At 34.3% G+C, this 25,099-nt stretch overlaps 2 protein-coding genes and 1 long non-coding RNA gene across 3 annotated transcripts; 2 read left to right on the top strand and 1 right to left on the bottom strand.

The window, feature by feature from the left end:
* Nucleotides 1-948: 948 nt before the first annotated feature.
* Nucleotides 949-3,945, top strand: LOC105441137. Its single transcript, XR_971927.2, has 3 exons — nucleotides 949-1,008; nucleotides 1,766-1,900; nucleotides 2,564-3,945. It is a non-coding gene; the product is annotated as an uncharacterized LOC105441137 (long non-coding RNA).
* A 5,867-nt stretch (nucleotides 3,946-9,812) lies between these two features.
* On the bottom strand, nucleotides 9,813-13,605 carry LOC115923572. The gene is made up of 2 exons (XM_030984547.1): nucleotides 13,549-13,605; nucleotides 9,813-12,318 (listed from the first exon to the last, which is right to left on the bottom strand). Exon 2 carries the CDS (start codon nucleotides 11,736-11,738, stop codon nucleotides 10,692-10,694), a length of 1,047 nt encoding a protein of 348 aa, XP_030840407.1. The 5' UTR covers nucleotides 11,739-12,318; nucleotides 13,549-13,605; the 3' UTR covers nucleotides 9,813-10,691.
* An 8,287-nt stretch (nucleotides 13,606-21,892) lies between these two features.
* LOC105441140 lies at nucleotides 21,893-25,099 on the top strand. The gene is made up of 3 exons (XM_011672008.2): nucleotides 21,893-22,046; nucleotides 23,090-23,224; nucleotides 23,901-25,099. The coding sequence occupies exons 1-3, from the start codon at nucleotides 21,954-21,956 to the stop codon at nucleotides 24,843-24,845; spliced, it is 1,173 nt and encodes a 390-aa protein (XP_011670310.2). The 5' UTR covers nucleotides 21,893-21,953; the 3' UTR covers nucleotides 24,846-25,099.

The raw sequence follows: 25,099 nt of genomic DNA, 5'->3' as shown, positions 1-25,099 counted from the left end.
AGAAACACTGTAGAAAACAAACAAGTACAATTAGTCTTGGTTAGTGTTACCAAGTGTTACTTAAAATGGCTCACTTTATGATTATTTGTAGAACTGGTAATCAATGAATATATCAATTGTACTTTTATTCACTTGTCAAGATTTAAAGAATGATAACCAATCGTGAAAGATGTTTGAAGGCATCTTATGTGGTATCTCCTTACCATTACTCAAATCCTTTACATTGTGAGAACAGCCACTGAAAGCCAAAGAGAGCTGTGAATAACTAGTGCTTTTAAATTGCCTCTTTTCATATTTGTGGAAGTCTTAGAATTTTCTAAATATTGCACATACTTCATATGATCAATAAATTTGTTTTCATTGATAATGAAGGCACTTTTGACCATCCTTGCTAAAACATATTACCGGTACCCTTCAAGTCCTCATACTCCTATATTTTGCAACTACATGTTCATGAGCACCTCTACCATCATCTTTCTTAAATATTTATTAATGGCTTTTATTTTCATTGATATAATTTGTTAATTTTGTACAACAATATTTCATGAGTCTCTGAATATTTGGTTGCCCCAGGTTGCTAAAATACAACATTTGGGAATATTACAATCATGAAATGCCAGACTCATGGCTGGTGAATATTTAGACAGTCAGATGAATTTTTAGTTCAAATTTCAATTCAAGTATTTACTAAATTGAGAATGGAAAAGACATTGTTTCTTCTTTTTGTCCATATAAAGTAAATAAACATCATATTAGATTTGGGAAATGTTGATTTATTTTGCATCACTATGAGAAACAATAAACACATTGTAATTAATGCTGATTTTGGGCCAACGGTATCTTAATTATTCCTCCCAAGTTAAAAAGAAGATAACATATAAACAGTGGTTATAAAACTATTGTAACATATTTCACTAAGTTTATTTAATGTTTTTATTTTCTAGGAGTTCATTATTAAATTGTGAGAAAATGATAGAACTACTGACATCATCCCACAACACTCAGTTAGTAAGTATTGCACAATTATTATGTTACTTTATTGCTTACATGTATTTCTTAGAGCATTCTTGTGTATGATAGAAACTTTATTAGAACAATTCTGTGATGATTTTCTCCAAGTTTCAAAATTGCTTTCTCTAGGAATTGTCTTGCAGAATTGTTTTCTTTCTTTCTCACTTAAATGTTGTTTTAAGTGTATATTGGAATTTAAAAAAAAATGAAATTCATTGTGGATGGTTTTTTATCGTAAAACAAAGCGATGTCTAAATAACTTCTACGCTTAACATGCATGGAGTTGTTCAGTTTTATTAATCTAAGAAAGTTCAGACAGCAAGACAGCTAGAACATATCAATGATCAAATTAACACATCAAATCACTTCTTTTATTTCCTATTTTGTTATCTTTGATAATCAATAACCTTGCTTTTATGATTAATCAGAGCTAAACCATAATTGTCCATTATACTCAAACAATTCTTATTGGGATTTTTCTGATAAACAAGGTGGGGTTCGTTACCATTTTATGTTTCCAATTTACAGTACATGTTAATTGACAATAAAACCAGACCCAAACAACAATATGGTATTTGGATATACCCTTTCATTAATGTATTTCAGTTTGTCATCTAACCACTATTCTCTCATTCATGTTTATATTTGTAAAAGTAAAGAAAAAAGAACAAGAAATTTGATATTATTACATTTGGGCCTAAATATTTTGCTTTGAAATTCTAATTGTTTATTGTTGTATTATTATATTTCCCAGCTTTGTTTGTTTGGCATCGAAGGCATTCTAAAAGAGGATTTAATCTCGTCCGACGTGGCTCTTAGTCTTCTCAGCTCTCACCTTACATCAATGCAGGGTAGTCAAGATAAAGCTATCAGGACAAAGTCTCTCAAGGTATGGATATTCATATCAATGCATATTCACACGGATGTCTATGAATATTCATGGTTATGTGGGTGGGTGTGGGTGTGTATATTTTTTGTTTTTTCGGCTTTGTATCAATCAGATCTCATATTTTTCATTTAAGAGGAACTGCCCTCCACTCTCAATGGCGTTCCCATTTTCTTGATAACGTGACGTCCTATAGTCATCTTTCAAGTAAATGCATTCAAATTTAGTGTGTGTAGTGATTGCATGTCATATTATAAAGAAAATGACTGCGCCCGTGTCATGCCAAAAGTCATTACATCATGCCATGTATATCTTCATTTGTATATCTCCTGTACATTTTCATAAGGAATTTTCTACATCAAATAGGCAGGAATAAATCAATAAATCTCAGCTTTCAGCATACCTACACTTATTCTTTGGGGTGAGGTTTCCTTTAATCACTGAGCACACTTACAAGTGAGGCACAGGAGAGAAATGCAGATGGTTCAGATATCCATGGAGATGTCTGTTTATCATATAAGAACAAATGCATGTGTAGTAAGATTCACTTTATAATACAAAAGCCTTTTGCTTGTCACCTAAGGAAGTTTGAAATTAGAAAATTGAAATGCTCATGGGGTATTTTTTCTTTCATTAAAGTCGTGTCTCAATTCTTTCTTTTTTCAGATTTTACGTCAGTTGGAGAGGCTTGAAGCTGACACCAGTCTAGATCAGCCACTGATGCCAGAGAGCAAGCTCATGTCCCAGTCAGTATTAGAGGCTGCTGAGGCTGAAATACCAGCATCCTTGGCTAACACAACTCCACTGAAAACTGTTCTGCCAAGAGATGCCTTTTCTTCCTCAGACGGAGCACCAAAATCATCTGGAGGATCTTTGTTCAGTGGTATGACCGTATCGACCAGATCGCCAGTAGCTCCTGGAGGGAAGACCTCAACAGGGATGTCTTCGAGTTCTGCCAGTAGGCACAAGGAAGCTAAAGAAGGACATTCAGTAGCTGATCTGCTAATAGACACCCAGTTCATGTCAAAGTCAGACTCGTCAGAAACAAACTTACTCCTTTCTGACACCAAGCCAAGTTCAGTAACAAATAATCGGACACAAGGAGAGTTCACACAGGTAATGAGTGCACCTGCTGCTTATAGCTTAAGTAATGGAAACCCTGGAGCAACACCAGTACACCAGAAATCTGTTGATCCAGAGGCATCTCAGCACAGTAGGATGGATCCTATAATGTCCAGAGAGGCAGGGTTCGCTGACCTGTGGAACACGGTGTCCCCCAAGGAAGCATCTTCTGACCCAAAGGCTTCATCAAACCAAGTTCTCTCACAGCTCAGTACAGCAACGCCACAGGTTGATATGCCTTCACAACATCCTCATCCTAGCATGACCTTACAACAGCCAGTCATGTCAGCACAGCATATTTCCCAGATGTACCCTCAGCTATCATCGATCACCCTGAGTGGGATGACCTCGACACCGATCAATCTTGCCAAAAAACCAACCACGGGTTTGGATTTGTTGTGGACAATGATGATGAGAAGCAGAAAGCAGGAGCAAGTAGAGATGCCTTTAGTTTCATCCAAGATGCAATGAAAAATAGCAAATCATGATGACTAATTAAAGAGGAAATTAACCTTCCATGAGATACCCGTACATGTAGAGACAACTGTAGTGATTGGCCTCCTATCAGTTTAGAATATAAGCCCCTTAAAAACAGTTTGAACACTCAAGTTGAATCAATTTTTAGCTCTCTCGTCGTGGCATAATTAATCATCACTTGATTATTATCATTAGATATTGTGTCTATTCCTCTTTAAAATTACGCCATATATTAACAATTTTCCAGCCAGAGAGTGAGTAGCACAACATAATATAGGGCGGGGTAAAGAGGTGATCACTGCATGGTATTGGTATGCATAGCACTCTTTTTTTTCTTTGACACAAGTGTGATTTTTGTTAATGACATTGAGGCTTTTGTTTCCCAACTGGTCATCCTTGAATGGCAAATTCTGAAGAATCTGATATTGAAATTCATGCATTATGGTGACATGTCAATTGTGTAAATCTGATATGAAAATCTGGTATTAAAAAATGTGCCAGACTCTATGCGATAAAGTCATGAAAGCTTGCAGCAAAAAAAAAACTCAATCGTATCATGGCAAGGGGTAGGGGGTGGAATCTGCCTCCCTCATCCCTTTTAGTTTAAAAGGGGAAGTCCACCCTGATATTTTTTTGGGGTTTTGATAAAAGCAGAAAAATGAGAGAGGCAAATTAGTGGAAGTTTGAGCAAAATTCAATTAAAATAGGAAAGTTATGAATTTTGAATTTGTTATCAGTTGCATATTTTGCGAGCTCCTCTCCAATTTTCTCTATACAGTAAATTTTATAAACTTCATTTCCTTAGATACTGGTGACAAAATGAATTTTCTCATATAGGCGATGTATAAAAACATATGTGAGATAATTTTATTTAGGGTTAATGACTGATTTAAAATTTTCATGAGGGAAACTAGACATTTTTAAAGTGTTTTAGTACTGGGCAAATGGGAGGGGAGCTCGCAAAGATTTGTCACAGAGTTGCCAATTTTGATTTGATTGATCACACCTTCAAAAATTCATAACATTCTAATTTTTAATCAGTTTTGGCTCAAGCTTTTACTGACCTGTTTCTCCCCTTTTTCTGCTTTTATTAAAACCAACTTAATAACAGGGTAGACTTTCCCTTTAGGTTAGTGTTAAGCATGTTCACACCCGTAAAAAGATGAGGGTAAAAATACTGTTAGCACTTTGGTCAGTTACATTTACGTTGTGACCCAAAAAAGCTTTATGAGAAACCATTGTTATTGTTAATCAGGTAGGCCTAGTTGTATTTCCGTTTATCTCTTTCAAGCATCTCATTTATTATTTGTCTTTCCAAATGTCTGTTTTTCTGCAATGTTTGTTTGGTGGGGGGGGGGGGGGGGGGTTCTTGGTCACAATGGTTCACGCCTTTCCACAATAGTAAATATCTCTTTTGTGTATAAAAGCATGATTGCCTTTTAACAAGTGCAATAAAGTAAATCCAACATTATTTTTCTTTTATTGTTGCTTTGATTTTTGTATGTTTGTGTGTATTTATTTTTACTGTATTCAATGTTAAGTCAAGTCTCTTTTTATTGTTTTTCTTTTGAGCCGTCTAATACCCCCTTTACATACATGGATGTTTCTTACGAGTCCTTACGGATCACCAACTCGTAGTCAATCGCAAGCATCCGTAAATAACTCGCTGGTATTCGTAAATGACTCGTAAAAACGATTCGTTACGGTTAGTTTACGGATTATTACGAGTGCTTACATGTTGTTTACGATTTCCTTCGGGTCGTGTTACGATGGCTTAACAGATTGTTACAGGTTATTACAGGCACTTTATGTGTAGTTACAAGTACTTTAGGGATAGACATGTTTACACTCTGTTTTCTTACGTATTGTTTATGATTTGGGGAAAGGTATAGAAGCTGCAATATCGTAATGACTCATAAATACTTTTAACAACACGTAAACGGGTTGTAATATGCTCCTAAGTTGCTCATAGTCATCCGTGACAACTCGTAACAAATCGTGGAATTTTGCCGTATAAATAAATAGCTCGTAATAACTCGTAACAACTCTTAAATCGGTTGTAAAAGAGGCCAAATCATAAGGATTTGTGAAAAATCTGTGAACTGGTGCGATCTTTAAGGACTCGTAAGAAAAATCTGTGTATGTGAAGGAGGTATCATAGTAGAACAGATAGGATCAGGAGGTTTTAAAAAAGAAATAAAAATAAAATCTAACTTCGAGTAGGAGTCGGCCAACTATATATACAATTTTGTCATGTAGCTGTGGTGGCATGACTTCAAATACAATTTTCAGAAGAATCCTGTTTTAGTTTTATTGGTGCATAATGCCCCCTTCACATACACAGATTTTTCTTACAATTCCTTACGGATCGCACAAGTTCATGGATCATCCACAGATCCTTACGATTTGGCCACTTTTGCGATCGATTTAAGAGTTGTTACAAGTTATTACGAGATATTTACGGTTTATCACAGTCTATTACGAGTTATTACGATGTATTTACGGCAAAAGTCCAAGGTTTGTTATGAGTTGACACAGATAACTATGAGCAACTGACGTATTAGTTACGAGTTAGTTACGGATATTTACGAGTCCTTATGATTTTTAGCCCAAAAATAATAGCTGAAAATGAAGTGTTCGAATTTGCAGCTTTTATACTTTTCCCCAAATTGTAAACAATTTGTAAGCATACGTAAAGTATACATATCTATTCGTAAAGTACTCGTAACTACACGTAAAGTGCTTGTTATAACCCGTAATGATACATAAAGCCATCGTAATACGGCCCGAATGAAATGGTAAACAACACGTAAGCACTCGTAAATAATCCGTAAATAAATCATAAACGAACCATAACAAATCGTTAAATTTTTTGGTTACGAGTCATCTATGGATTCTTACGAGCAGTTTACGGATGGTTACGTGTTGCGAGCGATTTACGATACTTAAGAATTTTTACGAGCTATTTACGGGAAAATAAATCCGTGGACAATCGTAAGAAGATTTTTGACATGTCAAAAAATTGCCTCTCCTTTCATGGATCCTTACGAGTTTTTACGAGTTGTGACGAGTTATTTACGAATACCAGTAAATCTACGGATGCTTGCGATTAACTACGAGTTGGCGATCCGTAAGGACTCGTAAGAAAAATCTGTGTATGTGAAGGGGGTATTAACCTGCAATGACACATTACCTTAAAAATAATTAAGATAGAGATGGTAATTTGTAACATCTCATTACCAAATTAAGTAGTGGACATGGATCCATGACCTCACAGACTTGACCACGTTGTCAATTGGATGCCCTTTGAGTAGAATGTTTGAAATTACATATATTTTTCCTCTCTCTCTCTCTCGCTCTCCCTTTGTGATTGTTCTGCTTTTAATCAAAGAGACATTGAAACAGGTTTGACTCTTCCTCAAGAGGCAAACTTGGTGTTCTTCCTAACATACAGGATATGTTACTGCCAACTTGCCCCAGTGTCGCAAACAATTCATATTTGCCAAACAGACTAGAGTGGGAACTTGTTATAACAAGGACAATGGGGCCATGAAAATTACCTTGTTATCAGTTTCTAACAAGTATCCCATCCAAGAATATGGATGTTCCACCTTCTGCTTTTAAAAATTGTCACTCACACACAGACACAGTCTTCCAGCAAAACTCTCAAATCAACCGGTCTATATCTACCAACTTTTTACAAAGAAGTTTTCCTCAAAAAAGCACTAGGAGACAATTTTTACTCAGTTATGCTGTATTTAATTCAACAGCACTTGCAATCCGGTGCAAAAGGTGAACATAATATGACATTTTTGGGCATTTGGCATCATTAAATATCTTTCCTACTCTTAATCATAATGCAATCATGTACAATCATTTTATTTAGGAAAGCGAAATTCATGAAACCTTAAAAATTCTAGTTTTTACTTGTATGAGTATAGCTTCATGCTAAAATGCATTGCGATATATTGTATGATACATTTACATTCAAATGGGAAGGAAATACAGGAAGCGTAAAATATATTTGTATAGTTCGGTTTTAAAAAAAGAAACTTTGACTTAGATATGAGACTCTTGAGTCATACATATTTCACCATTACTGTCGTCATTAATAGAATCAAAATAAACAGTCGGACAGGTATTTCAAACATTATGCTTAAGTCAGGAGAGTTACAGTTAAGAATTATGATAAAAGTAGGGTGGTTATAACAAGAAGTTTGTATCAATCTAACTTCATATTCCAGAGATGAGAAAATATATTTGGCAACAATGTTGCAACAGTTTTATGTTTTTCTCACTATGTTTTCTCACTATTTGTATTTGTATTTCTTACTTTGAGATGATGAGACATGGGTTTTGTTAGTCCCTATTTTACTGACTGCAAGGATTGAGAAAAGTAGATGACCAAATGGCCAAAACAGCATGAAAATTAATACAAATGCAGTAAACATGAAGCATATACGGCAAACATTCAAGTAGCCAGATATAATTCATGAGTTTATCTATCCAAAACATGGTACTGAATTTAATGACCTGCAACTTTATGAACATATTGCAAATACATGTACATGTACACTGTTTAACACTTACACACATCTTCCCAAATGGTTTGTGCAAAGGACATTCACAGCAAAGGTTACTTTCCTCTATCCATTTTCAGTATGGTATGAAATGAGACATAAAGGAGCATAACAACTCATATCAGTGACGTACGCATTGTGTAATGTAATTCCATTTATACATGGAGTGGAAAATAGAATTACAGCAGCATGACTACAATAAACACAAACATGGAATGAATAATCACTGATGTGAGATCGTTTTCTTTCATTCATTTTGTCGAGCTGGATACCAATTTCAAACCTGTGATTTAATTACTGTCATTAGGAAATCTGTGAGAAAAATAACGCAAACAAACATACAAAAAGACATTGTTTAATATAATAAAACATTTTCATCAAGTACTCCTTTTTGTAACCGGAGAGATATTCATTCAGCAATCATAAAGGAACACAATAGTAATTCAAAAACATTGAAGTACATGAAACTCAGTGTCCAAGTGTCTTAGGACAACAAAACGTGTATTTAAAATCATGACTCATTGAATGGAAGACATCATAAAAGAGCATAATAGTCATTCAAAAACATAGATGTACATGAAACTCAGTGTCCAAGTGTCTTTGGTCAACAAAAACTTGTATTTACAATCCTGACCTCATTGAATGGAAGACATCATAAAAGAACATAATATTAATTAAAAAACATTGAAGTTCATGTAACACAGTATGTAAGTGTCTTTGGACAACAGAAACTTGTATTTACAATCCTGACCTCGTTGAATGGAAGACATCATAAAAGAACATAATATTAATTCAAAAACATTGAAGTTCATGTAACACAGTATGAAAGTGTCTTTGGACAACAGAAACTTGTATTTACAATCCTGACCTCGTTGAATGGAAGACATCATAAAAGAACATAATAGTAATTCAAAAACATTGAAGTTCATGTAACACAGTATGAAAGTGTCTTTGGACAACAGAAACTTGTATTTACAATCCTGACCTCATTGAATGGAAGACATCATAAAAGAACATAATAGTAATTCAAAAACATTGAAGTTCATGTAACACAGTATGAAAGTGTCTTTGGACAACAGAAACTTGTATTTACAATCCTGACCTCATTGAATGGAAGACATCATAAAAGAACATAATATTAATTCAAAAACATTGAAGTTCATGTAACACAGGATGAAAGTGTCTTTGGACAACAGAAACTTGTATTTACAATCCTGACCTCATTGAATGGAAGACATCATAAAAGAAAATAATAGTGATTCAAAAACATTGAAGTTCATGTAACACAGTATGTAAGTGTCTTAGGACAACAGAAACTTGTATTTACAATCCTGACCTCATTGAATGGAAGACATCATAAAAGAACATAATATTAATTCAAAAACATTGAAGTTCATGTAACACAGTGTGAATGTGTCTTTGGACAACAGAAACTTGTATTTACAATCCTGACCTCATTGAATGGAAGACATCATAAAAGAAAATATTAGTAATTCAAAAACATTGAAGTTCATGTAACACAGTATGAAAGTGTCTTTGGACAACAGAAACTTGTATTTACAATCCTGACCTCGTTGAATGGAAGACATCATAAAAGAACATAATAGTAATTCAAAAACATTGAAGTTCATGTAACACAGTATGAAAGTGTCTTTGGACAACAGAAACTTGTATTTACAATCCTGACCTCATTGAATGGAAGACATCATAAAAGAACATAATTCAAAAACATGATGTAACACAGTATTAGAGTGTCTTTGATCAACAGAAACTTGTATTTACAATCCTGACCTCATTGAATGGAAGACATCATAAAAGAACATAATATTAATTCAAAAACATTGAAGTTCATGTAACACAGTATGAAAGTGTCTTTGATCAACAAAAACTTGTTTTTACAATCCTGACCTCATTGAATGGAAGACATCATAAAAGAACATAATTCAAAAACATTGAAGTACATGTAACTCAGTATGAAAGTGTCTTTGATCAACAAAAACTTGTATTTACAATCCTGACCTCATTGAATGGAAGACATCATAAAAGAACATAATTCAAAAAAACATTGAAGTACATGTAACTCAGTATGAAAGTGTCTTTGATCAACAAAAACTTGTATTTACAATCCTGACCTCATTGAATGGAAGACATCATAAAAGAACATAATTAAAAAAACATTGAAGTACATGTAACTCAGTATGAAAGTGTCTTTGATCAACAAAAACTTGTATTTACAATCCTGACTCACTGAATGGCAGCCATTCTGACATTTTTTTGTGCTGTGTTTTCTTTTGTTCATTCTAGATAAATCTGTCTCTGTAAACTATGGGTAATGTTATTTTAAAAAAATGAATTGTAATTCATCTTCCCCTAAAGGACATTACAATTTCTAATTTCTAACATTAACAGAATTCTAATTAGAAACAAATAATTTGTATACTCTATTACTTTTCTCAGAATTCAGTTCAATTAGAAATTTAGCTTAAAATCAGTATGAGGTTTTTATAATTTTCTTTGGAGTCTTCATTCAAGTATATTGAAGCATTTTCACTCAAGTTTAATGATATGTCGTACAACGTTCAATGCTCTTCAAAGTATTTTGTACTGATTAGAATTCATGCCGATTCTGTATTTTTTCTTGATCCATTTTTCATCAATCTATTTTTCATCATCTGAAGTAGTGGTGTATCCAAATGTAAAGGAATGGGAGGATCTTTAACATTTCTATTATTTCTGATCTTTGTTTTAATTTTATAGTGGAAAAACAAACTCAAGATTAGCACTATAGCATAGATAGGCAAGAGAATGGACTCAATGATCACCCATTTGTTGGAGTTGCATGTTTCCGTATTAATCGGAATGGAGGTCACCATACTAAAATAGTAAACACTCTGATTGCTTTGTGTGACAGTGGAAAGAAGAGGCATTGTTGTAATTTCTAAAGGAGGGCAAGGGTCATTGCTATCATCATCAGCGATATACAGACCAGTATCATTACATTCACATCTTTCTTTGTATTCATCTAAAGTAGAAGAGCAACAAAAAACTGGCAGAGATTTCCTGATGAGAATGGTCTGTTTCAACAATGTGCCAGTTTCACTGGGGTCAGTAAGGGAAGGCATCCATACACCATCCTGATAGCATTCAATCTTTCCTGATAGACTCCCAACATTAGCTGTACAGTCTATTGAGACCCAGTCTCTACCCTTTCCTTCACTCACAACACATGATGCCTTACCAGGAGGATAGTGTATTTGCAGTTCGACTCTTGTTGTGTGATCAACAATTGACTTCCCATCCTTGTAAACCAATGAGATGTATTTCCCTGCATCATTTCTCATTAGATTAGTTATTGTAAGATCCAGAGAGCAGTTTCCATTTTTGATTCTATTTTGCACATGGAATCTATGGAGTTGACTTCCAGGCAATGACAGCTGCGACGACCCGTCTGTCAAGCGATAAAATGGGGCTCTGCTTGAATGCTGTACTAAAGTGACTTCTGTACTGTCACATGGGTATGGGAAAATCAAGTTAGCTTCTTGCCCTTGTATTTTAGATAATTGTGTGGATTTACATCCATGTAGAATCGTGAGAATGATAGGAATTACTAATATTTGGATTTTAAACCCACCAGTCAAGGAATGAAACAAAACTTCAACCATTGTGATTTATGGTAGAATACCGTAGAGATTCTTCCCAAAATGTGGAGTAAAAGATTGTTACTTTGAACTGTAAGTAGGAGAAAGTGATCGTCAGTATTCTATATCATTCACAAATGATACTGCTTCACCTTTGACATCCAAGTCGTTCGAAAAAATGCAGATGAAAATGATTTGGCTAAAAGCCAGCCAGTTGTTCAAAATGTGTAAAAGTGCAATCTAATTTTCGGCTAACACATATTACATCGGCTTGTTCTGTCACATACCGGTATGCACAGACATGTATCATGCACAGTCATTGTAGGCTTGTAGCCGTAATCTACTGTATTGTGTTCCAGCTTTTGTTCCTGATGGATTAATGAAGATTGTTAGTGTGTAAAAATCATCAGATTGGACAATTAGACATACAGCAAGAGTTGATCCGTCAACCAGGACTGACTTATTCCCTTCTTAATCACCGAGCTTCATTTCACTTTGATAAATCACCAATAACCTGCAGACCATATCTCCCCATTTAGGATTCAGTGATGGTAGAGTAATGGCCATTAGAATAGCCCCAGATGCCAGATGTCCTAATCATTGCCTGGATGTGTTAGAAGAAAAAATAGAGTAGGTGGATTGTACAACATAAATTGTGGAGATAGTTTCTCTATGGTCACTAGCTCTATAGCTCTAACTTCCACCCTGGACCCAACACTATACCTACCCCTTAGCCGAACCAACCCAAAATACAACCTAAAACCCCATCAAAACCCAATGTTTACCATATTACTGGTAATCATATAATATTTTTGTTTACTCAGGGAAGCCTTATTAGTTCTGTTGTTCTTGTAGTAATCGCCAGCTACCCAATATACATCTTAGTAGAGAGGGCCATATGTGGATTAATTTCTTATCAAATAAGTTTATTGCCAGGCTGGGATTCATTTCATTTCATTTTTTTTTCATTCATTTATTTCACTCTCTTTTAAAAAACATCAAAAGTATATACATGTTCGTTCATTATCAACATAAGATAAAAGGAAGTGGGGAATCATGAAAGCCAAAATTAGCTTGATGAGAATTATCCCCAAATAAATACTTAGAATAAACAAGATATAAACTTATTTTATATTAAAAAAACATATATAGAACATACATTCACAACAACAGAGGAAAGATGAAGATAACATAAGGTAAAGACATTTACAGGAAGAAAAGAAGAAGGAAGTTACAGCTTGAATTTTACATTTTACATAATAAATGACAATTTCATTTTGTTCCGCTTAAATAACCCTTAGTTAGGTAGTTGTTCTAGGGGTAGTTGTCCGGGGTTTTTTGTCCTGGGGATAGTCGTCCTATATAGAGGGTGGTTGACCTAAGGGGTAGTTGTCCTAGGGGTAGTTGACTGGGGGTTATTATCCGGGGTGGAAGTCCAGGGGTTAAGTGTCCTAGAACCGTTTTATAGATAAAAACAGTAAACCTCGGAGGAAAAAATAGATCATCAAAGGTGCTTGAAGTTCAAAGCAGATATACTTTGACTTTATTTGTATGTAGGCCTACTTCTTTGTGAGTATGTAGTATCATAATTATGCTCATGCAGGAGAGATGACCTTGCTAGGAAATAAGGATTGATGAATTGTTCAGCTGTAGTCCTGAAAGAAAATTGCTAATTGAGCTGTTCTCTTTATGTAGGACATCTGGAACATTTTTCTTCAGATTTAAAATATATAATTATACAAAGCAATCAATAATGTTGTGGTTTTCACTTTAAATCAAAATACATTACATCATTATTTAACAGAGAGTATATATAAACAAATTATACACTTACCTAACTCCTTTGCATGTTGACATTGTTTAAAAACTGCGCTTGTGAAACATGAAGTTGTATGCAGCTCCAATGAAAACCATACATCCTAGGTGAAGCATGACTTTTCGCTTTCAAACTTCCTCTTGACAACAGAGAATATAAATAGCATCCAATCAACGAAAGCTGCAATGGTTCAACAATGTTGTACCTGTCCCTGGGAGGTACATGCCAACATTAGGCCAATTCACACTTTTTAAGAAATATGGAATCAAATAAATAAAATAAAATAGAAATAATTAAGTGCAGGAAAACGTTGCATTTGATTCCTGATTCAAATTTCATTTATTTGCCTGTTCGCATGTGGGATAAGTGAGATTATATATATATATATATATATATATATATATATATATATATATATCAGGCCTGATTATTTGCCCATTTAAATCGTTTTTTATTTAAAAAATAAATAAATCAAAATCCGGTTTGGAATTTGGAGGGTGAGGTGCCGTTTTTTCATGACTTGCTTGAACGCATGCAGGCGCTCGGGAAACTTGATTCGGTCTGATTTCTAAAACCCCTTTTTTTAATTTGTATTTCTCACTAAACGATTTCTTTTTTTAACTCTCACTATCACCCCTGATTTTAAAATATATATACATATACAAATAAATATACATACACCTGTAAGTGTTTTTACAACAACTCCCATGGAAATAAATACAAATGAGAAAATATAGTTTAGGGAGATTACATCAAAGTAGAGCAATGATCAGGGACTTGATTTAAGCCATGCAACCATTCATCTATCATTTCCTTTCACAGTATACATGTTTATACATATATATATATATATATATATATATATATATATACATTCAGAGAGAGAGAGAGAGAGAGATAGCTGCCAATGAAAGCCTTAGTTTACTGGTCAATGTAATTTTGCTTCAACTTTTTTGTCAGGTTATTGATAATTTTGCTAAATTTCTGTTTATATTTTAACATTTTCCTTTAGGGTTAATTTCACTCGTAATTTTGTTAAGTTTCTAATCTGAGAACTTTCAGATTCCATTTCACTAACCCAGCCTTATTCCTGTGTCGATATGTTATTCTTCATTTTCTTCGTACCCTATCATCGTACTCCGTTCGTCCATAGAATGCCGGGTAAATTATTGTTAGGTTGATTTTATTTTGTTGGGTGATAATTATGTACACTTTGAAAGTGAGGATGTGATTATGCTTTGTGTGTGAACACCCCTTATGGTGTACATATCACATCTCTCTGTGAAATTGAATGATAGGTCCAAAGTCCACACAATCAAGCCTGCAGGATAGGATTATGATTTATGGAACAAAATGACATACATGTGCACCTCACCCTCATACACAACTACTCACAAAACCCACACCCAAAACAAAGAACAATATGAAGTTGCAAATGGCACTTTAGGTTCAAATTTATAAGCAAATGTTTTTAATATGAATTCATTCACAGCAAGCAGTAAAATAGACAGAAATATAAAGTATTAAAATATAAATTGCTCACATATTGTAAATAATTCATTTTAATATTGTTTTGTATAGTGCCTTAAGTAATTTATTAGATAAGTGCGCTTTATAAGTATTTATTATTGTTATTATTATTATTATTATTATTATTATTATTAATACATAAATCTAGCTAGGAATACAGTTTGAAGTTGCTAAGTCATATTCTGCCCCTCAACAAAAAGGAAAGTTAACTGGTATTCTGGTAAGAGGTTGGAAACTGATATCAAAGTACAAAGTACCCATAAACAACCACAAAATTGTAATCAGAAAACATGATACGGTTTGCACACAATGATAATAATAATAGTAATAATAAAAACGTTACTTATAAAGCGCTTACCACCGAAGTCTCTAAGCGCTTTAACACCCAATATAGACTGATATACAGTAACATCTTAAACAAAACTAAAAATGCAAATAAACCTACAAATTACAATACATATGGAATACACATCAAAGTGAACAGAGTTAATTAATCATCGAACGCAATTTTGAATAAATGTGTCTTCATGGATGAAATGCATCGATGAAGTGCATATATAAAGTGGCTGAAAAATTGCCTTCTGAATATTTTGGTATGGTTTCATTTTAATTAAACATTTAATAATTTGCAGATACAACCCTCCACTTAGGCTCCAAATGTAGTGTAAAAGGAGCCCTTAGTGACCCATCGGATGGATGAGATGACATGGCAATATGATATCAACATGAATAAATGAAAAGATCTATAAAAGCACATGGCACTCCGAAATAAGCACCAGGAAATATTCTTTATACCTTAAATTGTTTGCACACTAGAGATGAAATGCATTAATCGAATACATATTAACTTGAGAAAAGCTACTTCTCAAAATTTCAGGTATATTGCTTCAGCTTGTTTGATAGAGAAAGACATGCAGTTACTTAAAAGTATACATATATATTTATGTTACTCATGTACATTATATTTATAAAGACTATTAAGGTGTACTATCTGTGGATGCTAGTGAAATGTCAGTGAATTTTTTTTCAATAAAATGCTTATCCAACGTGATTGTCAATGACCAGGCAAGGAGGGATTATACTTCTTTAACCTCATCCATTATAAAGAGATAAGACAATAAATCTACTACAAGTCCATGAGCAGTTGCTCTGGTGGTTTGGGTACCCATCCACTTTAACTAAATCATTTTATCCATGACAGAAAAAATGCACTAGGAAAGTAAATATTCTGATGAGGAATTTCTAAAGCAGGTTTTATATCTTGAAATTAGATTATAAAACAAAATAATTGTAATCCTGTGGTAAACTACTCACTTTGGTTTACTGTCATACAAATATTTGTCCCTATTTGGAAATCTGTGAGAACAACACAAACAAACGTATAAAAATACATTGTATGTAGTACTGCTTTTTTGTATAAGTTATTGGAGACATATTCATTCAGCCATCATGAAAGAGCATAGTAGTAATTCAAAAACATGTAACTCAGTATAAAATTGTCTTTGAAATGGAAGCCATCATAAAGAACATAATAGTAATTCAATAAACATTGAAGTAAGTGTAAGTCAGTATAAAAGTGTCTTTTGACATCAAACCCTGTATACAATCCTGACACATTGAATTGAAGCCATCATAAACGAACATAGTAGTGATTGACAAACATAGAAGTACATGTAACTCAGTATAGTGTCTTTTGACATCAAACCCTGTATACAATCCTGACACATTGAATTGAAGCCATCATAAAAGAACATAATAGTGATTTATAAACATTGAAGTTCATTAACTCAGTATTTCACTGTCTTTGGACAACACAAACTTGTGTTTACAATCCTAACTCATTGAATGGAACCAATTCTGACAATGCTAGTACTTTTGTGCAGTGTTCTTATTGTCCATTCTCAGTAAAGTATGGATAATTTTATTCAAATTTTTCAAATTGTAATTTATGCTCCTCTGTAGAATATTCTTTTTTTAAAGTGATATACAATTTTCTAGAATTAACAAAATTCTTATTAGATGCAAATAGTGTGTATATACTCTATCAATTTTCCCACAATTCAGTTCAATTCAAAATTGAGTTAAGAATCATTATGAGATCTCCATTATTTCATTTGGAGTCTTCATTAAAGTGTATTGAAGTATTTTCACAAGAGTTTAATGATGTCATACAAAATTGAATGTTCGTCAAAGAAATGTAGAATTTACGCAAACTCTTTATGTTCGCTTGATCCATCTTTCATCTTCTGACCGTTAAGTAGTGATGTATTCGATTCTAAAGGAATGGGAGGATCTTTACCATTATTATTATTTCTGATGTTTGTTTTAATTTTGTAGAGGATAAACAAATTCAAGACTAGCAGTATAATTTCAATGGGTATGGCAATTGAGTGAATGTTCACCCATTTTTTGGAGATGCAATGTTTCGTAATAATCGGAATGGAGGACGTCACAGTGGAATAGTAATCACTCTGATTGTTTTCTGTGAGAGTGGAAAGAAGAGGCATTGTTGTAATTTCTGATAAAGGAGGGCAAGGGTCATTGCCATCATCATCAGCTATATACAGACCAGTATCATTACATTCACATATTTCTTTGTATTCATCCAAAGTAGAAGAGCAACAAAATACTGGCTGTGATTTTCTGATCAGAATGGTCTGTTTCAATAAAGTGTCAGTATGAGTAGGATCAGTTAGGGGAGGCATCCATACACCATCCTGATAGCATTCAAACTCTCCTGATAGACTCCCCACATTAGCTGTACAGTCTATTGAGACCCAGTCTCCACCCTTTTCATCACTCACAACACATGATGCTTTACCAGGAGGATAGTCTACCTCTAGCCAAATTCTTGTTGTGTAGTCATCAAGTAGTTGTCCCTCCTTGTAGATAGTGGAAAGGTATGTCCCTTCATCACTTCTCATTAGATTACTTATTGTAAAATCCAGAAAGCAATAGTCAGTGTCATTTCTATTCTGAACTTGGAATCTATGGACCTGATCATCAGGCAATGACCCAACTGTCGAGCGATAAAATGGGTCTCCGTTCGAATGCTGTAATGTGACTTCTGTACTATCACATGGGTATGGGAAAATCAAGTTAGCTTCTTGCCCTTGTACTTTATTTAATGTTGTGGATTTACTTCCATCTAGATTCATGAGAATGAAAAAGACAAACAATATTGGAATTTTAAATCCACCAGTCAAGGAATGAAACAAAACTTTAACCATTGTGATTTATGGTAGAATAGAGATTCCCCCTAATATGTTAAGTAAGAGTTTGTTTCTTTGAACCGCAAGTAGGAGAAAGTGATCGTCAGTATTCTATATCATTCACAAATGATATTGTTCCAACTTTGACATCCAAATCTATCAAAAAATTCCAGATGAAAACGATGTGGCTATAAGCCAGTCAGTTGTTCAAAATGCAAGTGCAAAAGTGCAATCTATTTTTTAAGCTAGCATTCGTACATCGGCTTGTTCTGTCATATTTACACAGGCATGAATCCTGCACTAGTTGTCGCGGCAATGTACTGTATTGTGTTCCTGCTTTTGTTTCTGATGGATCAGTCAACTGTAGATTGTCAGCTTGTTAGAATCATCACATTGGGCAATTAGAAATACAGCAAAAGTTGATATATCAACCAGGATTGAATAATTCCTGTCTTAACCCTTCGCTTAGAGAAGCCTGGTGGTCTCCGTATTCAGCCTATATGAATTTCACAATGCAGTAGTCAACAGGTTAATCATCGACTTTGATTTTGATTTGATACAAAGGCAATAACCTCTTCATGTAGGATTCAGCGGTGATAAAGAAATGGCGTTTAGGGTAACTTGAGATGCACGAACTGTCAATCCGTTGCCTGGATGTGTTATAATAGAAGAAAAATAGAGTAGGTGGATTGTAGAACATACATTGTGGGTATATAGTTGCTATATGGTCATACTAGCTCTTGCTAATTTACTAACTTCCAACCTGAAATCAACATTATACCTATATCTATTCCTTAGCCTAACCAACCCAAAATATAACCCAAAACCTTATCAGAATCCAATCTATTACTATATACTGGTAATGATATAGTATTTTTGTTTACCTGAAGAAGCCTAATTATCAGCATCTGTGCTGTTCTTCCTGTAGGCTCTGCAATTACTTTTATTCCAGCAATTGCCAGGTACTCATTTAAAGTCCGGAGCAGATATTCTCTAACTTTTAAATAGTTTGATATACTTCTTTGTGAGTAGGTAGTATCAGTTATACAGTGCGACCCAGAAAAAAAATGAAACCGAGAATTATTGATGTTTTATCATAACTTAATCGCGATTATAATTATGACACATATTTGTAAGGCTTAGATCCTCCTCTTTCATTTGATGCAACTCATATGGTGCATATTTCATGCATGAGTCATTAAAAGCAATTTGAAGGAAAGAAACCAAAAAGTCATTTCAAAGAAAAATTCACATTTCTAGAAAGTTCATTTTCTGCCCTTTCATATTACACCTCAATCAGGAAAAATGAGCCAGGAATAACAAAGTTCTGTTTGTTTAAAGTAATGCTTGCATTTCCATAATTTGATTAAACGCTGTTAATCATGGCAGTCACAGTGTTTATCTTCTGCTGAAATACGTGACAAAAAAATGTTACTATATGTGCCACACTTGCCCCTGGAAAAGTTATGAAAAGTCATGGAAAGTCATGAAATTTTATTTGGCAAAAACTATACGAACCCTGAGTACATTATAATTTACTAGAGAATATATAAATAAACAAATTATACACTTACCTAAATATGTTGTTTCAGATTGCCTAAAAACTCTGCTTGTAAAACATGAACACGTACATGCAGCTCCAATGAAAACCACACAAAGCAGCTGTTTATACCGGCTACCGGCCTTTTAAGCTCGATCCTCGTCACAACAGAGAATATAAATAGCATCCAATCAACGAAAGCCTAAATGGTTCTAAAATTCAGTACTGTGGAGGTTTATGTCAACATTAGACCCATTCACACTTTTAGGAAAATCAAAACATATAAGTGCAGGAAAATTTGATTCCTGATTCAAATCCCTCTTATTTGCCTGTTCACATGTGGGATAAGTAATGTACATAAGTGTTTTTACAACAACTCTCTTGGAAAAAAAAAATGATAGAATAGAGGTTAGATAGTTTACATCATAGGGCAGCAATCAGGAGCTTGATTTAAAGGTAATACAAAGTTTTGGGAAATTTTGAAAATTGGATGGATAGTGATTCTTTTCAATTTTCATATATTCGAATGCCCATGTGGATGTATTATAAGCAATACAAAATTTAGCCCCTAAAACACTTCTGCTTTCGAGAAAAATTTTATATAAAAAATTACCGGTGCTCCCGGTAAATTTTGATAAATTTCAAATAGCGCCTACGGCCGTACAATGGTACCTGTGACCATGAAAATCTCAGAATATGTAGTTGTAAAATATATTTTCGAAACGGGATAGCAAATCCGTTGATTTTTTTGTGAAGAAACATTGTTTTATATCTTAATTATATTGACCTTGAGAGAGAGCTATACAACATAAAGAGTTTATTATTTACAATTTCAAAACTTAAGACTTGATTTCAACCGCGACAAAGACCACTGAATATTGTAGGATTCCACATGCTTCCAATATGTTCATTTGAACCAAATTCATGACCCCATACCAAAACTTTGTATTACCTTGAAGCTATGCAACCATTATTATCTCATTTCTTTTCACAGTATATTTGTGTGTATATATATATATAGAGAGAGAGAGAGAGAAAGTAAGAGAGAGAGAGAGAGAGGGGGGCGCAATACATGCCTTTTAAGGTAGAACCATGGATCTACTATGCTAGAACCATGTTCAGTGTATACAGCTCTTTTTGTCTGGTAATTTTAGTTTTGATATATTTCTGTTTATATTTAAACATTTTCCTTTATGGTTAATTTCACTCATAATTCTGTTGTGTTCTGAATCTGAGATCTATCACATTCCATTTCACTAACATAGCCCTATTCCTGTGTTGATATGATATTCTTTATTTGTCATACTGAGTTAGCCCATAGAATGCCAGGTAAGTTCTTGTTAAGTTGATTTTTATACACAAATTACTTTTTAAGTGTGATTATGCTTTGTGTGTGAACAGCCCATATTGTGTACATCTGCATTCTCAGTGTGCGCTTGAATGTTAGGTCCAAAGTCCATGCCATCAAGCCTGCAGGATAGCATGATGATGAATGAAACATAATGACATACCGATACATGCACATCTCACCCTCAAACACAATTACTCACACCCACCCACCCACCCACCCTAAAAAAGGTCCAAATCATATAGATATGAAATTGCAAATGTGCATTTTAGGTTCAAATTTATTACCAAACATTTCTAATATGAATTCATTTATAGCATTCAGTAAAAGAAGTATATCTTATCAAATTGAGCAAATCTTTGTTTATTATTTAGTATGTGCCCGAGTGAGAGCTTTGATAACATGCAAAAAGGGTAGGACATTTGATCTTGACTGTTTTGCAAATGAAAATAATGCCAAAATGACATGAAATACATGAATCCATCATGAATCTAGCTATGAATACAGTAGGTTGACGCCCAATACTTCTGCTTCTCAACAAAATGTAAATGACTTATTTTTCCTTCCGTATACCGGTAAAACAAATGAATGTCTTATTTATGTGTATCAGTACTTAAAATTTAGAAAATGTTGTTTGTTTTTGCGTCTCTATGAAAAGAAAAAATAAACAATTTGTAATTAATGCTGACTTGGGGCCAATGGTTGCTAAATTATTCCTTCCGAGTTAAAAAAAATTATAAGATATAAACAGTGGTTATAAAACTATTGTGAAACATCTCATTGATTTAATTTTATGTTTTTGTTTTCTAGGAGTTCATTATTAAATTGTGAGAAGATGATAGAACTACTGACATCATATCTAACATCATCCTACAACACTCAGTTAGTAAGTATCGCACAATTAATCTGTTTCTTTGTTTGTTGCTTATTTCTAAGAGCATTCTCGCGTATAATAGAACAATTATTCGAACAAATTTGTGATGATTTTCTCCATTTTGTTGCAAATTTATTTATTTATTTCTCACCTAAATGTTGTTTATATATTATTGGAATCAAAATCCATGAAATTCATTGTGGATGATTTTCATCGCGAAACAAAGTGACGCCTTAATAACTTCTATGCCTAACATGTAGAGTTGTTCAGTTTCATGAATCTTAAAAAGTTCAGCAGCAAGACAACTAGAACAAATCAATTATGACATTAACACATATTATATTTTTGATCAATGAAATCCTGTTCAGTGATTGATCAACATAGCAGCACGTGACCAAATATAACATTGCTATGATGTAACCGTGACGTCATCCATGATATAGTGCACTATACCATATGAGTGATAGTAAACAGCCAGTGACAGTAAACATTATTATAATAATTTTTATTTTTATGAAGGTTGGTTTGAAAATATAAAACAAATATATCATGCACTATTTCAAGCCACTAATGAAATTATGGACTACTCGGCGACATAAATAGTGGTATTCCTGCCACCTCGATCCATAATTTTAACTAGAGCCTCTCAGTGCATGGTGTATTTGTTTACTATCACTTATTTTATTTCCTATTGTTTATCCTTGATAATCAATAACCTTGCTTTTATGATTAATCGGAGCTAAACCATAATTGTCCTTTATACTCAAACAATTCTTATTGAGATTTTTTTCTGATAAACAATGTTGGGTTTGTTAACATATTATATTTTAAATTTACAGTACATGTTTATTGACACTAATACCAGACGCAAACTACCATATGGAATTTGGATATACAGTTTCAGTCTGTCATTTAACCTCTATTTCCTTAATATTCATGTTTATATTTGTAAAAGTAAAAAGTAAAGAAGAAGGGACAAGAACCTTAAAATTATTTCATCTGGGCCTAAAGATTTTGCTTTAAATTGTTTACTGTTGTATCATTAAATTTTCCAGCTTTGTTTGTTTGGCATCGAAGGCATTCTGAAAGAGGATTTAATCTCGTCCGACTTGGCTCTTAGTCTTCTCAGCTCTCACCTTACATCATTGCAGGGTAGCCAAGATAAAGCTATCAGGGCAAAGTCTCTCAAGGTATGAATATTCATACAATGCATATTCATACGGATGTCTATGAATATTCATGGTGTGTGGGTGGGTGTGGGTGTGTGTATTGCAGATTTGTATCGATCAGATCTCATAATATTCATTTATAGAGGAACTGCCCTCCACCCTCATTGTGTCTCTATTTTCTTGATAACGTGACGTACTATAGTCGTTTATCAAGTAAATGCATTCAAATTTATGGATGCTTCCTTTCCAAGTGTGTGTAGTGAACGCACGTCATATTATAAAGAAAATAGCTGCACCCATGTCATGCCAAAAGTCATTACATCATACCATGTATATCTTCATTTGTATATCTCCTGTATTTTCATAAGGAATATTCTACATCAATAGGCAGGAATAAATCTCAGCTTTCAGAATACCTACAGTTATTCTTTGGGGTGAGGTTTCCTTTAATCACTGAGCACAGGCTGAGCACCCTTCCAAGTGAGGCACAGGGTAGAAATGCAGATGGTTCGAATATCCATGGAGATGTTTATTTATCATAATTATCAGAACAAATGCATGTGTAGTAACATTCACTGTGTAATCTTAAAGCCTTTTGCTTGTCACCTATGGAACTTTAGATTTTAAAAATTGAAATGCTCATGGGGTATTTTTTTTTCTTTCATTAAAGTCCTGTCTCAATTCTTTCTCTTTTCAGATTTTACGTCAGTTGGAGAGGCTTGAAGCAGACACCAGTCTAGATCAGCCACTGATACCTGAGAGCCAGCTCATCTTCCAGTCAGTATTAGAAGCTGCTGAGGCTGAAATACCAGCATCCTCGGCTAACACAACTCCAGTGAAAACTGTTCTGCCAAGAGATGCCTTTTCTTCCTCAGACGGAGCACCAAAATCATCTGGAGGATCTTTGTTCAGTGGTATGACCGTAGCGACCAGATCGCCAGTAGCTCCTGGAGGGAAGACCTCAACAGGGATGTCTTCGAGTTCTGCCAGTAGGCACAAGGAAGCTAAAGAAGGACATTCAGTAGCTGATCTGCTAATAGACACCCAGTTCATGTCAAAGTCAGACTCGTCAGAAACAAACTTACTCCTTTCTGACACTAAGCCAAGTTCAGTAACAAATAATCGAACAGAAGGAGAGTTCACACAGGTAATGAGTGCACCTGCTGCTTATAGCTTAAGTAATGTAAACCCTGGAGCAACACCAGTACACCAGAAATCTGTTGATCCAGAGGCATCTCAGCACAGTAGGATGGATCCTATAATGTCCAGAGAGGCAGGGTTCGCTGACCTGTGGAACACGGTGTCCCCCAAGGAAGCATCTTCTGACCCAAAGGCTTCATCAAACCAAGTTCTCTCACAGCTCAGTACAGCAACGCCACAGGTTGATATGCCTTCACAACATCCTCATCCTAGCATGACCTTACAACAGCCAGTCATGTCAGCACAGCATATTTCCCAGATGTACCCTCAGCTATCATCGATCACCCTGAGTGGGGTGACCTCGACACCGATCAATCTTGCCAAAAAACCAACCACGGGGTTTGGATTTGTTGTGGACAATGATGATGAGAAGCAGAAAGCAGGAGCAAGTAGAGATGCCTTTAGTTTCATCCAAGATGCAATGAAAAATAGCAAATCATGATGACTAATTAAAGAGGAAATTAACCTCCCATTGGGATACCCTTACATGTAGAGACAACTGTAGTGATTGGCCTCCTATCAGTTTAGAATATAAGCCCCTTAAAAACAGTTTGAACACTCAAGTTGAATCAATTTTTAGCTCTCTCGTCGTGGCATAATTAATCATCACTTGATTATTATCATTAGAAATTGTGCCTATTCCTCTTTAAAATGACGCCATATGTTAACAATTTTCCAGCCAGAGAGTGAGTAGCA

Source organism: Strongylocentrotus purpuratus, unplaced genomic scaffold, assembly GCF_000002235.5.
Source record: "Strongylocentrotus purpuratus isolate Spur 01 unplaced genomic scaffold, Spur_5.0 spur5_scaffold_14, whole genome shotgun sequence".
NCBI classification, from domain to species: Eukaryota; Metazoa; Echinodermata; class Echinoidea; order Camarodonta; family Strongylocentrotidae; genus Strongylocentrotus; species Strongylocentrotus purpuratus.
This window is presented reverse-complemented; position numbering and strand designations above follow the sequence as displayed.

Excerpts from the sequence above, each read along its gene's own strand:
- LOC105441140 (XM_011672008.2), top strand. The coding sequence starts at position 21,954 with ATGTTTTTGTTTTCTAGGAGTTCATTATTAAATTGTGAGAAGATGATA. Across the intron at positions 22,047-23,089 it reads CATCCTACAACACTCAGTTA|CTTTGTTTGTTTGGCATCGA; the intron begins GTAAGTATCGCA and ends TAAATTTTCCAG. Across the intron at positions 23,225-23,900 it reads TCAGGGCAAAGTCTCTCAAG|ATTTTACGTCAGTTGGAGAG; the intron begins GTATGAATATTC and ends TTCTCTTTTCAG.
- LOC115923572 (XM_030984547.1), bottom strand. The coding sequence starts at position 11,738 with ATGGTTGAAGTTTTGTTTCATTCCTTGACTGGTGGGTTTAAAATCCAA.